Source organism: Hydra vulgaris, chromosome 03 (assembly GCF_038396675.1).
Source record: "Hydra vulgaris chromosome 03, alternate assembly HydraT2T_AEP".
Lineage (NCBI taxonomy): Eukaryota > Metazoa > Cnidaria > Hydrozoa > Anthoathecata > Hydridae > Hydra > Hydra vulgaris.
Genome location: NC_088922.1, coordinates 14262569 through 14279079, shown reverse-complemented (window position 1 = coordinate 14279079; position 16511 = coordinate 14262569). Strand labels below are relative to the sequence as shown.

The following is a 16511-nucleotide window of genomic DNA, read 5'->3' as shown; positions in this document are numbered from 1 at the left end:
TACAACGGTTATCAGTACATTACTAATATATATATATATATATATATATATATATATATATATATATATATATATATATATATATATATATATATATATATATATATATATATATATATATATATATATATATACAGTACTGTGAATAAGTTTTGGACCACTTACATTTTTTCAGAAATTCCTGGAGAATTCTTCTCTAATATTTAAAATTGTAGTTCTATATTATAAATTTATTAAAACACAAGTAATTCACACAAAATATAGAACAATTACAAACTTTTTAATGTCAAACTTCATAAAAAACTCTTAACATTTACTATGTCCTCCTTTTACCTCAATCCCAGCCAATATTCGCCGGGGAATAGATTCATACAAGTTAGTTATAAAATCATGGGGTATATTGTGCCATTCTCTTTGAAGTACTTCAAAACATTCTTCAGCATTTTGGGAACCATGTTCGACCTTCTTTTTGTTCAGGTAATCCCAAATATGCTCAATTATATTTAAAACTGGACTCTGGGGCAGCCAGGTCATCGATTCCAGTACTCCTTCCTCTGCCATTTCATTTAAATAATTTTTTGCCACTCGGGAACAATGTTTTGGGTCATTGTCTCATTACGGATGATACAGCATAGTGTCTTAGGATATCCACAAAACGTTCCTCGGTGAGTCGCCCCTCTATTTTGATCAAATCACCTACTCCAGATGAAGATAAACAGAGCCTCCTCGGTGTTTAATAGTAGGGTTTAAACACTCGGTCTGATAGGCTTCTTCAATTCTTCTTCAAACATACTGACGTCCTTTCGTTCCAAAAATTTCAAATTTGGACTCATCGGTGTACAGAACCCAATTAAACATTTCCTGGGCCTAATCTTTGTGTTGTTTAGCATATTTAAGTTGTTTTTCTTTATTGCCACACCGTAATAATGGTTTTCGAATTGCAACATACCCTCTTAATCCCGATTTGAGTTGGTGTCGTCGAATACAAGAAGAGCTGACATTTTTCCCAGTTGCTGTGTTAATGTCCTTTGTGAACTCGGTTGATGTTTTTTTCCTATTTCTTAAAGAAAGGGTTTTTAAATATTTATATTCATCTTTTATTAACTTAGGAGGTCTGCCACTTTTCTTTCTATCTTCAAGGGAGCCAGTTTCTCTAAATTTTTTAATGATTTCTGCAACAGCAGTCTTCGAACATCCTGTTTTGGACAAAATTTGACGCTTCGAATAACCTTCTTCATGAAGCACAATAACTTTTTGTCTCTATTTAAAGATATTTTACCCATTTAATTAATCTAAAAATGCAAACTAAACATTTAGAAATAAAAACAAACATTTAATTTATCTAAAAAATACGTCTAATTATACAAATGGTCTGAAACATATTCACAGTACTGTATATATAAATTTATATTTATAAATATCTGATGAGTCTTTGTTGATAAAACAGTGTTAAATGAAAAATTTTCGTTGAGTGATTTTCTACTAATTTATCTTTAAACTGTTTTTATAAGCACATTGAAGCACTCTATTTTGTTGAGTACATTTTAAAATTTGTTTATAAATATATATATATGTATATATATTTATATATATATATATATATATATATATATATATATATATATATATATATATATATATATATATACATATATATATATATATATATATATATTTATATATATATATATATATATTTATATATATAAATTAATTAATCTATTTAGAGCTTTTCTTCACTTAAAAATATGCAAGAATATCACTGGGGCAATTAACGATCGTAAAATTATATATTTACTCATTATTTACAAATCTATTATTAAAAGTTATATTTTCACATTACCATTATTAAAATAAATTACACGTTTCAAAATTTTATATTTATATTGTAACGAATATATTATAAAATAACAAAAATTATAATAAAACACTTTTATATTATAATACTTTTAAATTATATAAAGAGTATTATTTAAGTATACAAAGCTATTTTAATTATATTTAGTTAATTTATTATAATTATATTACTTATAAATAAATATTAACAATATAATTAATTTAATTAATATTTAATTATATATAATTATATTTTTTTTGTTTTGTTTTTTATTTTAATATTTATGATTAAGGTACAAATAATATAAAAAAAGAAAAGTTAACAAGTCAAGGTGTCGTTAAGAAATAAAGAATAAAAATAAATATAAACGCGGGCACTCAAAGAAGACCATCAGGTCTTGTCACAGAGAAACCGCTATTGAAGAAATTGGTACGCTTTTTTTTGTAGTGGTTTTTTCCTTTTGTTATGGTGTTTATGAATAGCATCAATCAAGTTACTGTGTCTTCCGAACAGCTGACTCATGCGAACAATAATGTTCGCAATTTTCTACATAAATCTCTTGCGCACACTGAACCTAATTTGTCGAAAATAATCACTGAATCTTATTAATCACTATATATTACTCACTATATATCACTGAATATAATCAATACAATCTCATTTCCAGATGAATATAATACATTTCCAGATTGTTCAAAAGGTTGTTCAAGAGGACCTAGATAGCCTTACGATAAATATCGCTGTGTGTTAAGCCAAGTTACCAAATTTCCGTTTTCGCTTCTGACGACAAAAACGTTAAGCCACTGCCAAAGGATGGTTCACCTCCCAACGTAGCCTACATACATATATTGGCAGATACGCTTACATTCATTCTTTTTTATTTTATTTTTATTTTTTCATAAATAAAAAAAAAAAGAATATACATTAAATATATAGGGGAAGTGAGGGCTTAACAGCCCCCGCAACGTTTAGATTAATGGAGTATGAAAATAAAAACGACATGCGTTTTTTTAATAGTGTATTTCGATAAACACATCATTAAGCTTTAAATTGCTGCAATTAAGAAAAAAATAAAACGGTTTTTGAAAATGTTATAACACAAAAATTAGAAAAAAATGGTTGTGCCCCTATAGTGAGGCACAACCGCACCATAAAATATATATATATATATATATATATATATATATATATATATATATATATATATATATATATATATATATATATATATATATATATATATATATTTAGGGAAGTGGGGTCATAACAGCCCCAGTAAGGTTTAGATTAATGAAATATGAAAATAAAAACGACCTGTGTTATTTTATCAGTGTATTTCAACAACCAACAACAACAAAAAAAGCTTTTAATTTTAGCAATTAAGAAAAAAATGCAACAGTTTTTAAAAATGTTATTAATCAAAAATCACAAAAATTGCTGGGTGTATCATTTTTTTGTTTCTATGGTCTTGTCAACTGTTTGAACGTTTTTGTTTTTTTTAGTTTTTATAACCATCTGTTTTGCCAGTTCCGCTTTATATGGTGAACTGGTGAGTAACTGTTTTGCCTTTTCGGCATCGTTTGCGAGTTTGCTGAGTTTTCTCATTTGAAATACTTACAATTTCTGCAGGTAAAGCAATTGTGAAAGAAGCCATAGATGTCGAAGACAAAGTTTCTGATTCAGAGCAAGATGTCAGGGATAAATCTTGCAGTGAAATAGTTTATGTTTGGGACTTGGTAGTTAGATTTGGTGTTGCTGAGTCCATCTCAGGAAATGACCTGTCGGTTGTTTCTGAAGGCGCAAACATCCAATCATCAAAAACTTCAGGATTAAGTGGACTTATTCCAGTCTTTCTAAAACCATTTACAGCTGTCAACATGTTTGCAGATTTCATATAAGCTATTCCAAATAGTACTGGAATCTGATATTCGGTTACAACTCTAGGATAATGTGTACGCAGCCAAATACGAACTTCGTTCGAATAGTTGCTACTAAATGATGCCGTGAAGGAGACATCTAGTGGCTGCAGATGGTGTGAACAATGTGGTGGAAAGCAAATAACAGTAACATAATTTTAACGTGCTTTTATTATGAACTCCATATTTTTATGTGAGTGTGTTGCATGACCATCTAATAATAGCAGTACAGGCCTTTTTTTGGATGGCATTACAAAGGACAGAAAATGGTCAAACCACTTCAAAAATATATCTGTTTACATCCAACCACTAGGGTGATATGATGCAATAGTACCCGGAGGAGCTTTTTTGATAATATTAACATTCTTGGGAGCTCTAACACGGGGGAAAATTATCAAGGGGGCACGTATATACCAGAGGCACTCATACACATTTCAATTGTTATGATTTTCCCTTGTTCAGCTGATGTTAGAGTTCCAACTTGTTTTTTACCTCTCTTAGCAATTACTTTTGACACTTTTTTTGGTACTGAAGAAATTCCTGTCTCGTCAACATTACATATATTATTTGGAGTTATGTTATTTTCATCTATGCTTTTAGTCAATAGTTCAAAAAATTTATTCACAGCAGGTCGGTTAAACCCCATTGCTCTAGCTCCAGAAGTTTCCTCTGGCATACGCAAAGAAATAACAGGATTGCATTTTAGAAAGCTTTCTGGCCACTGGTAGCCTGCCATTCCTGTTTTTTTGTTAAAGTTACGTGGCATCTTGTTCTTCTCAGCTAGCTGAAATGCTAATTTTCTCAAATCTTTCATTGTAACTGGAAACAAGCGACTCTCTAAAAAAATTAGGTGTTTAGCTAACTCTTGCTCTTGTTCAAGGTTAAAAACTGATTTAAAATTCCCAAGTTTTTTTACTGCACAACTACTTAGTTCTAAACTCCCTTGCTGAAGTCTTTTTATTCTGTCTCGCAGTGTCATTGTTGGGATACAAAACGTTAACAATGCCTTCTTATACCCCATTTCCTTCTTCATTACTGATTCAATAGCTGCTTTCTTGAATTTTCTTCCCAGGATTGTCGATTAGTTAGACGTTTGTATTTTCTAACCATATTAGGTAACTGTATGCAAAAAATAATAACTTTTTCTCTATCAAAGAAAAAATATAATAACAATATATAAATATACAATATGTATCTATATATCTATATTTATATCTATCTATATATATACATTTATATATAGATAGATAGGGTTGCCATATGGTAATCTCCGAAAGAGAGAAGATTTTGCAATTTGGTAAATGAAAGGGACGTCAACTTTATTTAGCAAGGTGGTAGAGTGGGTACCCCTATTATGAATCTAAAATGAAAACAATTTTTAAAAATAACATTCGTTTTGTTAATATAAACAGCTGGTTTGAAAAATAATTTTAGGACTCTTACAACTAATTAATGTAATTTTAATCATAATGCAAGTGTACAATCAAATTCAAATTTATTGAACAAGAGATAAGTATATATATAAAAAGAATCAATAATTCATAAAATTTTAAATATATTTTAAAGTATAACGTTCTGTATTTTTTTATCATATATTTTATATATTATTCTATATTAAAGTATTTTATTAAGTATGTCTAATTAAATAAAGCGTATATTTTAATATATATATATATATATATATATATATATATATATATATATATATATATATATATATATATATATATATATATATATATATATATATATATATATATTTAAATGAAAGTAAAAATAAAATGTATATTTATTTAAATAAAAGACAAATCAAAGATAAAAGCTGTGTAATTACAAGTTACACATAAATTCTAATTTTGTATCATTTGTATCAATCTTACTAATCACTTGTATCAGTATCTGTTCCATCAAAGCTTTTATTTGTAAGAACTGTAAACAGGGGAAAATGGATCATACCAACTATACTTTTTTGTTGAGCCTATTTTTTTCAATAAATCTTTATTTGATAACAGATACTCATGGAATTCATTACATGAGTATGATTTGAAATTATATTTTACACATAGAGTACTTTTAACAAGCTCTACTGATAATCTACACCTTTCTTTTGTCCGTTGGCAAGACATTAAAGAAAACAATCGTTCTACAGAGGCATTGTGGCTTGGAATACAGTTAAAAAATTGCACTATTTTCAACAGTTCAGAACCACAGGACTTATCTGGCAGGATACTAAAATACTTGACCCAAACATAATTAGAAAGTTTTAACTTGTTGTGTAATTTAATGTCTTTTTTATTGTTTTTCTTTTCTTCTTCATCGAATTTTTTTACCTCTTCTTTGTGTCTTTTAAAAAACTTAACAAAGTTAGAAAATTGGTCATGGCGCAATGATTCATTAACTTGAAAAGAAGCTTTTTCATTTACAAATAAAATTGAGTCTTCAACCTGATCCCAAGTTGGGATACTATCCAGTTTTATCCAACTGAAAGCTTTGAACTCTTGGTATTAGAAGAGCCATTTATTGAGGTACAAAATTGAGCCTTCATAGACATTAGAAAATTCAACAAATAGAGCACTACATTTATCTCCATATCCATTATTTTTCATTTTCTTGAACATACTTTTAAAATTTAAAGGAACAAAGTTACTACTTTTTCTGTCAGTTAAAATTTCAAGAATTTCCTCTAGGATGTAGATACTTTCAGCTAAACTATTCTTTTTTTTTTCTATATAAACAATTCTCTCATGAAATACATACATTAGACTATGAACAAAAAAAAGTCTGGCTTCATTAAAATTATCATCAAAGAAATTTCTAATAATAACAGGTACAGATTCCTGAGATTGAAATTAGGACTTCAGTGCTAGGTACATTTGTAAGACTCTATTTACACAAGGAAACAAAGACAACCACCTTGTTTTTGAGTGGTATAACCATTGCCTATATTCTACAAAATTACAAAAGCACTTCAGCTCTTCAGTTCTTATTGTATATATTGAGAAGTTTTTAAATATTTTCAAGATAATTGACTCTACATCAATGGAAAGTCCTCTGTCCAAACCGTTTTGAATACAATTGTGCAAAACATAAGCAGGACATCCAGATCCTAACATCTTAGGGTTAAGGACATTTTTAAGAAGGCTTAACACATTATTGCCCTAACGCCTGTTGATACCTCCAAAGTTAGTGTTGGTGTTATCTCCAGCAAAGGCAATGTATTTGTTTTGTATGTTTAAGTTTTTTAAAGTGTCAATAATGTAGCCTGAGATAGTTTCAGCTGTCTCATCAGGAGTGGCTTTAATTTCAATAACCTTAGTTGTGACACCTTCTTTGTTTGGATCAAAGTACTGGATTAAAATAGGAAATATTTTGGTAGAACCATATTACTGCCATCGGTTGCTAATCCAAAACAGGCAATGTTTTTCAGATCCTTTATAGTTATGTCAATTGAGTGGGGAGACAACACTGACGTAATTATTGCCTCTGATTTTGTTCCCTCACAAGTGACTTCTTTAGAAATTTTTGAATCCGGATATACAGTTTTGTGCAGCTTACTGACACAATCCATTGAATTAAAAGACTGGTGATGACTTACTGTATGAAATGCTAATGCACCTTCTGCAGCATGAACTTTTTCTTGAAGAAGATTGTTTTGTTTACGCTGTAAAAATGACCTAATTGGCCTTGTAGATGCAACTGATTTTAAACATTTTTTGTGTTTTGTTGTGTTTAAGTGATATTCCAAATCCAGAGCACTTAAAACAAAGTGACATTTAAAAAAAAACCCACATGATTTGTAAAGATGTAAAACATTTAGGCTACAGTAAAAAAAAGACTAAAATACAAACTAATAGTTTTAATAAACTATAAATAATAATTCAAAAGCTGAAAAGACCTACAATAGTTATTGTAAGATGCATTTGATAAATAAGATTAAATTAAGAAAATTTAGATAAGATGAATTATTTCTTACCTTTGTGAGAAACAGAAATATATGTTCCAGAAGGACAAATTTTGCATTCGGCTTCACAATCAATTCTTCCTTTTTTAAAACTAGAAAACTTTTCTTGAAGGACATCATTAAAAGTGCAGCTATACTTTTTCTTTTTTAGGTTTTGGTTTAGATTTGACATTAAAATTAATTAATTAAGCGATGTTTGACATATGTTATCTTCGTGTTTACGAGTTTGGAGGCGCGCGCAATTTATAATAATATGTAAAAGAGAAAAAAGAGTACTTGTTGTTTGAGCGTTTTCAATATATCCGTAAAACAGTACGTTTTATTTTAGTTCGCCTTTTTATACTAAAATTTTTTGCATTTAATAATTTAATTTAATAAAACATGTTGCACTAAATAATTTTTCTATATATTCTCGAAAAAGTTCTATATATACTCGAAATTTAGGAATTTGAAAGGTTTTTTTGATAGAAACTTTCAAAATAAGGAGATTTACCTTTTTTTTCTGAAATCCTCCGGAGACTTCTTTTTGGCCTCAAAATTGGGAGATATTGTAACCCTATATATATATATATATATATATATATATATATATATATATATATATATATATATATATATATATATATATATATATATATATATATATATATATATATATATATATATATATATATATATATATATATATATATATATATATATAGGTATATATTCAAATTAGGAAATGCATAATTATACACCTACAATATATGATAATCACCAGATATACATAAATATTATATTTATGTATATCTGGATGATATTATGTATATGTATATCTATTGAAGCCCTTCTAGTGTCACAAAAAATTGAACTTCTGCAATCATTTTTGTAGGAACTATAGGAAAGTAAACTTTTTCCACCCAACGTGTTCTGCAAAAGCGTTTTAATTGTTTTTTTAACAGCCAAAAGAACAGTAATTTTAATATGCTCCTCTGATATTTGTTGCCAGGTAGGTAAAAGTTTAAAAAGTATAATGATACCTCATTAAAGTGTGCCAAAAGATACCTGACATTTTGCATTTTGTATGAGGTACAAACAGCTAAATTAAAGTCTATGACTGTTGCAATGAGCATATGCAGCTTTTTCATTCAGATTTAAAATACAAGAGAACAAACCTTTAGTGACCATCGATTGCTCAAGCATTATCATATCAATGCCCTCTGCAATTTATGATATATAAAGAAGAATCTGAAACACTTTTTAAAAAAATTTAAAATAATCATTAACTAGTAACACCATTTGTGCAATCAAAAAAACTGATAAATTCTCTTATTAAACTTTGAACCAACAAACCATGTAACCATGTTGTTCTTTACTTTATCAGTAAGAAGCTTCAACAGCAAAAATAGAAAAATGTTTAAAATTTTTTATATTACTTTGTCATTAATAACTTCTCCAAAACACTGTTTTACCTGATGATATGTCTTAGATGCGTAAGAAGCATTTTTTTTTTAATATCCAAGTTAATCTTAAAGAATTTTATCACCAGCTTTTACACGGAAATGTTGCAAACACTTGATTTTTCAAGAAAACTAAATACTTTACAAGAGTCGTATCTTTACAAGAAATTATATTTTTCTGTAATATACCTTTCAAAGAGTTTAATTTTGTTTCGTCATTTTGTTGCATAATGTTTTCAACTTTATGATTAGGTGACATTTCAGACTTGCACTTGTAACATCTAAAATACTTCAGGGTGAAGTTTTGCAGGACAACCAACAGTGTTTTTTTATAAATAAAATCAATTACTTAAAAATTAAATATTGAAAACTAAACTAAATAAAAAGATCTATCACAGAAAAAAATACAATACTGCTCAAAAATTTAGCACACATTAAATTTAAGTTTTTAATTGAATTTTTGGGCGGTAAACTTCGTATGCCTTCTCTATTATACCTTATAAAAAAAAGAAAATAGAAAAAAATTACGTTATTTTAACCATCTATTTTTAACTTAAACAGAAACCGCTAAATAAAGCGGTGTAAAAAAGCCGCTCGTTAGTTTAGCACACTTGCACTCTTATTGTCTTTTAACTGCCGCTTTTTACTTTTCGACGTCAATTTTTTATCCTTTTTAAATCCTTTTTTACATAATAACTGAACAAAAGTTTCTGAGATATACAAAGTATGTATTACCTCATTTGAGATAAACTTTGTATTTTTCGCTTAAATTTTGTCCATAATTTGACCAATAAGATGGGAAAAAAATCAGTTAGCCCTGAAATAAAACAGCGTATTTTAGGACTACATTTCGGTGGTTTCAACAGTTCTGAAATAGCTCAAGCTCTTAAATCTGTATCTCGTTCATATGTACTCAGAACAATTCAGAAATTTAAAAAAACTGGTACTACTGAAGACAAAAACCGATCTGGACGACCAAGAATAACAAGTATCACCGATGATAATAGTATCAATAAAATTGCAAGAAAAAATCCTAAATACTCAGCCAAAGAGATTGCACAAGAGGTGAACTTGGCTCTAAAAAATCATATCTCAAGACAAACTGTAAATAGAAGATTGATTGATCGAAAACTTTGTTGCTACGTTGCTGCCAGAAAACCACTGCTTAAACCAACTCATTGTTTAAAACGTATTAAATTTTGTTTTTTTGAAAATGTCTAACTATGAACTAAGAAGAATAATATTTAGTTACGAATTCAACTTTACAGTTATTAACCGAAAGAACAGAGTGAATATCCGAAGACAATATAATGGGATGTTTCATAGTCGCTTCATTTTGCCACGACTGCAAGGTTGTGGAGGTTCGGTAGGCATATGAAGTTGCATCACTTATGACGGCCCAGGTCTCTGCTTCTTATACGATGGTCGTATGGATCAACATAAATATATCGAAACGCTTGAAAATCATTTAGTCCCGACTATAGACATCTTTTTTAGCAATGAGTCGGCAGTTTCAACAAGACAACAAATGTGTGCTAAATGAGCAGTATTGTAATGTTAGGTACGTCCATTGTTTTATTTTATAATGTATTAATTATCAAAGCGTATTTCACCTCATTATCGCAAAACAAAGGTTTTTGACTAAGATTTTACTTAGGGTGTACTGTTTTGGGGACGTCTAAAAATGGTTATTATTCAGTGTAGTTAAGGCAATTTATAAGTCATTCGAATTATTTTGTTTAGAATTAGCATGATTTTGTCAGTGTATTATGTCCAAACAAGAGCATTAGATGCTATAATTTTTATTGCATCAAGTTTTTATGTTTAACGAAACTTTACTCTTTTCTATATGATTTTCAAAACTTTTTTATTACCCCTAATTGTAAATTTAAAGGATACCATTTTTGAGTCTTTAGATCGATTCCGCTCAACAGCGTTAACCTAATTTTAATTGTAAATTTTTGAAAAAGTGCCTTAATCTACTATTAATCCTAGCTTTAATCGGTTCTAGCATATATTAATTTATATAATTGTGAAAACACAACATTTCTATCAATTTATACACAAAATATTAGAATTCCGACCAAGAAAACGTTTATAATTAAGAAAAATTGCCATTAAACGATCAGAACAGATCAAATACAGATATTATTAAACTATGATCAGAACAGAACTGATCAGCACAGATCAAAACAGAACAGATATTATTAAACTATGATGTTCAGTTCACATAAAAAGCGTATTAGTTCAAAATCTTATTCAAATTTGAACAAGCGATCGTGATTTTAGAAAGATTTAAAAAAAAAAAAAAAAAAAAAGAATCTTCGGTCTGGGTTTTTTCGCTACAAACATTTTTATTTTATGTTTCGACAAAATTTATCATTTTAATTTTTTTGTCTTTTCATTATTCACATAATCATATCATGTAATAATCATAATCATAATCACCTAATCATTTAACGGAAATTCGTTAAAGTCAGCAAAATATTATACAGACGCTATAATTATTAAAAATCGCCTTAACTACGCCGAGTAGTAAAGAAATTATCTTGCTTTTATAATAAAAAATAAAAATTTAAAAACGTTTTGTATCATTTAATAAAATAATATTGAGGACGTCCATTGATCCCTCTAATTAAATATTATTTATTTATATCACTTTGTACATCAAATATATTATAATATTATTTTAATTAAATTAGAAGTATTTTTGAATGCATCTGTAATAAAAGTAGTGTATTTTGTTAAAACTTGTAATAACATTGTAGTTGTAAAAACACATGGAAAAAAAAAATGGTTCAAAACTATTATCTGGACTTTGCAAGTTTATATCAATTAATTTTTATTTAGCAAATGTATTTTTCTCAGAAGTTTTGGAAACATCACTTGCATTTTTTTAAACTCATTTTTGTCAGATGGATTAATAAATGTGAACATACTCGCGTCACTTGCAAGAACGCAGTTGTACACGTCATATACAGACCGCCTTCTGGTAATAAAAAAGCATTTAACAAACAAATTAAAAGCTTAGTTATAAGCGAAGAATTATGCGGCAAATGCGTCTACTTCGTCGGCGATCTGAATTTAGATTTACTTGAATACAACAAAAACAAAGACGTCAGAATTTTTTTCAATATTACGTTTCAAAATGGATTTATTCCATCTATAAATAAACCTACTCGAATTACAAAAAATACTGCTACTTTAATTGATCAAATTATAATTAATAATTTCAAAAACATAAAAATTAAAACTTGAATATTTATTACAGACATATCTGATCATTTTCCGGTTTTTATAACAGCACAAAAATCGTTAAATCAACCTTCTAAAAAAGTAAAAACTAAAAAACGAGTAATTAAGGACGCTTCTCTTGTGACATTTATTAGCCTTTTATCGACTACAAACTGGGAATCCGTTTTGAAAACAAAAAATGTTAATGAAGCTTATGATAAATTTTATCATATATTTGAATGTCACTACAATAAAGCATTCCCAATAACAACTAAATTTATTAAAACAAAAACTCTACAAAATCCCTGGATAACACCCGGAATCGTAAAATCTTCGAAAAAAAAGCAACGATTGTATGAGAAGTTCAATAAAAAAAGAACTTTTAAAAATGAAACAAACTATAAAAACTATAATCGCCTTTTTGTGACGATTGTAAAGCGCTCAAAAAAATTTTACTATAATAGCCAATTGCTAAAATACAAAAATGATATACAAAAAACTTGGAACATAATAAAAGAGGTTATAGGTAAAAAAGATATAGCATTAGTCGTTTACCAAAAAAACTAATTATAAATGACTGTGAAATTATTAACGACACAATAATTGCTAATTCGTTTAACCATGCATTTGTTAGCACAGGTCCAAGTTTAGCATCAAAAATAAATAAAAGTAAAACTTGCTTCAAATCATACCTAAACTCTAATAATAATATAATGGACAATAATATGCTAACAGAAACAGAATTGCTAGATGTCATGTACTTACTTAAACCAAATAAAGGTAATGGAGTTATTGATGTAAGCAGTAATGTTGTAATTAAGTCAATGCCTTATTTAAAAATTCCGCTTTTGCATATATTTACGCTCTCTTTAAACCAAGGAATCTTTCCCGATAAACTTAAAATTGCAATGGTAATACCTATACTAAAAGGAGGATGAGAATTGGAGACACTAATCTCAGGAGATGAGACTAGTGTCTCCAATTACAGACCTATCTCCATACTATCATGCTTTTCAAAGTTATTAGAACACATTATGTATAAAAGATTGTATTTCTTTTTAGGTTTAAACAATATTCTCTATAGTAAGCAATTTGGGTTTAAAAAAAGCCACTCTACTGATTAGGCTATTGTTCATCTTGTTCATGATATTTTTAAATCATTTGATAAAAATAAATATACATTAGGTGTATTTATTGATCTCAGTAAGGCTTTTGACACTGTCAATCATTACATTTTATTAACAAAATTAGAAAACTATGGTATTAAACATATAAATATTGCGTGGTTTAAAAGCTATTTGTCAAATAGAAAACAATACATTTCTTATAATGAAGGTAAAACAACCAATATGAACATAACATGTGGGGTTCCTCAGGGATCTATATTAGGGCCACTCTTATTTCTCATTTTTATTAATGATTTAAGCAAAGCTTGTACTGAACTAGATACAATTTTATTTGCAGATGACACAAATCTATTTTATGCACATAATGATATAAATAATCTGTTTAAGTCAGTAAACAAAGAGCTATTAAATCTTAGTGAATGGTTTAATGCAAACAAATTATCTCTAAATGTAACCAAAACAAAATATACTTTTTTCCATCGTTTTCATTACCGAGATAAAATTCCTTTGAAACTTTCAAAACTTTGTATTGCCAATCAGGACATAAAAAGAGAAACCACTTTAAAATTTCTTGGCGTGCTTCTTGATGAAAATGTGACGTGGAAAGATCACATACAATATCTCGAAAATACAATCTCAAGGAACATAGGCCTGCTATGCAGAGCTAAGCCTTTTTTAAATCCAACTCGCTTAAACCTTTTATATTTCTCGTTCATTCATTGCCATCTTAATTATGCAAATATTGCTTGGTGCAGTACAAATAAAAATAAAATAAAAAAACTATTTAATAAACAAAAGCATGCAATCAGAATCATTTCCAATGTGGGCCGTTATACACACTCCCAAGCATTATTTGTTAATTTAAATATAATGAATGTTTATCAATTAAATGTCTATCAAGTTCTTATATTTATGTTCAAAATTAATAAAAATATATCTCCTAAAATATTTTACCCATTACTCAAAATAAATCAGAATAGATATCTCTCCAGATTTTCAAATAACAGTTATATTCAACCCAAAAGTTATTTTGCGGCGACCGAATTTTCAATTTCTACTAGAGGGCCGAAATTATGGAATAAAATATTAACTAATGAATTTAAAACAATTTCTATGCTAAATGAGTTTAAGAATAAATTAAAGCAAAAACTACAGATGATCGACGTAGCGCTCAGCTTTTTCTGAAGTTTTAATGAGGTTTGAAAAAAAAAAAGATATATATATATATATAAAATTATGGTTTATAAGAATTATTCACATATTTAAAGGTATATGCTGGTGTAAAAGGAAAGCTTCAGGATTATGCGTATTTGCTTGCTTGCTTTTTAGTAATATAGTTTCTTTGTACAAATTCCTTTTTTTCTTTTTCTTTTTTTTAACCAACACAAAAACAAAAAGTTAAAGTAGGACTTTAAGACCGATGATTTTTATTTTACTAAGTCTTTAGAAAAACGTTTTATATTATATAGTGTTACGTTTTTTAATTTTCGTTGTCTTATATTTACGGTATAGACTAAGGTGCTTGGTGATAAGACCAATTATGTCTTCTTCTTGCCTCTGCTATTTGTATTTATATTATGCTTTACGACTTTAATAAATTTATATGGCAAATAATAAAAATAAAAAAAATAAAAAAATTAAAAAAAAAACTTGCCATTCGCAACGTCATTCAAAATTAAACAGTGTTTGCTGAAGAAAGTTAGCTTATTCAAATAGTGTAAGTTTTTCTTGTTTTCCTTTTAGTATTTTAGATCCAGGTATGTATTTTTAGCTCAACACTCAAAAACATTTATAATTAGAGAAAGCTATACTGTTTATAATTCTGAAAAGATTCCTAAGCTCCGTTTGTGTTTTGTTTTGTTTAATTTGATTATTGCTTCATCATTGGCAGTTATAAATAGTGAAGTTGTTTAATTTATTTCCTCAATTAGTGTTTTCCATTTGCTGCAGTAAACTTTTATCTTCTACTTTTTCATGAATAAGTTCATACTCTAACCTTTGTCTATATAACTTGTCTAACGGGTGAAGCGGAAGTTATCGGACAAATCCTAATTTCATTATTTGAGCATAATAATTAGTTTTTGTGGTTTTATGCGTAGGCATAAACGTTCTATAAAATATAAACTTATTTGAAGCACAATTATTTAAAGTGAGGTTAAATGCAGCTGAACGAGAATCTTTTCGAAAGCGACTAAAAATATTTTTTGTAAATAAACCTATAAAAAAAAAAATCATTTTGAAAAGGAAGGACATGCTCGAAGTACAATATATGATAACCTAAAAAGACTTGAAACTGTTCAATCGTTTTCTGATAGAAAGCACCCTGGTCGTCCGACATCCTGGACTAGAGAAAAGAAAGACGAATTAACGAGACTCGTCAACAATCGAAAAGGGGTCAGTCAGAGAAAAATAGGTATTAAATTCGATGTAAATCAATCGACAATTGGTCGTCAGTTAAAAAAAATGAATATTAAATATAGAAAACGTGAAAAGACTCCAAAATACACTATAGAACAACAAATAAAGGCAAAGAAAAGAAGCAGGAAACTAGTTAACCAACTCTATAACACAAAATCGCTTCTAGTCATCGATGACGAAAAATACTTTTGTTTTGCAGGGGACAACATGCCTGGAAATTCTGGATACTACACAAACAACAAGAAGACATGCCCAGAAAGTGTTCGTTTAATAGGAAAAGAGAAATTTCCAAAAAAATTATTAATGTGGATAGCCATATCTGACCGTGGTATGTCCACGCCATTGTTTCGCACTTCCAAGGCTGTAGCGATCAATTCATCAATCTATATTAATGAATGTTTAAAAAAACGACTTCTTCCATTTATTCACAAGTATCATGGAGACTTTAACTATTTATTTTGGCCAGATTTAGCAAGTTCTCATTATTCTAAAGATTCTCTAAATTGGATGGACTAATATGTCTATTACGTTGATAAAGAATCCAATCCCCCAAATGTGCCTCAAGAACAACCAATT

General features: G+C 28.2%; 2 protein-coding genes across 2 annotated transcripts; one reads left to right on the top strand and one right to left on the bottom strand.

The window, feature by feature from the left end:
- Positions 1 to 867: 867 nt before the first annotated feature.
- On the bottom strand, positions 868 to 3491 carry LOC136078491 (uncharacterized). Its single transcript, XM_065794265.1, has 2 exons — positions 3456 to 3491; positions 868 to 1260 (listed from the first exon to the last, which is right to left on the bottom strand). Exons 1-2 carry the CDS (start codon positions 3489 to 3491, stop codon positions 868 to 870), a joined length of 429 nt encoding a protein of 142 aa, XP_065650337.1.
- A 6460-nt stretch (positions 3492 to 9951) lies between these two features.
- On the top strand, positions 9952 to 10377 carry LOC136078490 (uncharacterized). The gene has a single exon (XM_065794264.1). The coding sequence runs from the start codon at positions 9952 to 9954 to the stop codon at positions 10375 to 10377; it is 426 nt and encodes a 141-aa protein (XP_065650336.1).
- The last annotated feature ends 6134 nt before the right edge of the window (positions 10378 to 16511 follow it).

Coding starts and splice junctions, on each gene's coding strand:
- LOC136078490 (XM_065794264.1), top strand. CDS start 9,952: ATGGGAAAAAAATCAGTTAGCCCTGAAATAAAACAGCGTATTTTAGGA.
- LOC136078491 (XM_065794265.1), bottom strand. CDS start 3,491: ATGGCTTCTTTCACAATTGCTTTACCTGCAGAAATT. Junction 1,261..3,455: donor TTGCTTTACCTGCAGAAATT/GTAAGTATTTCA, acceptor ATCTTTAAATAG/AGACAAAAAGTTATTGTGCT.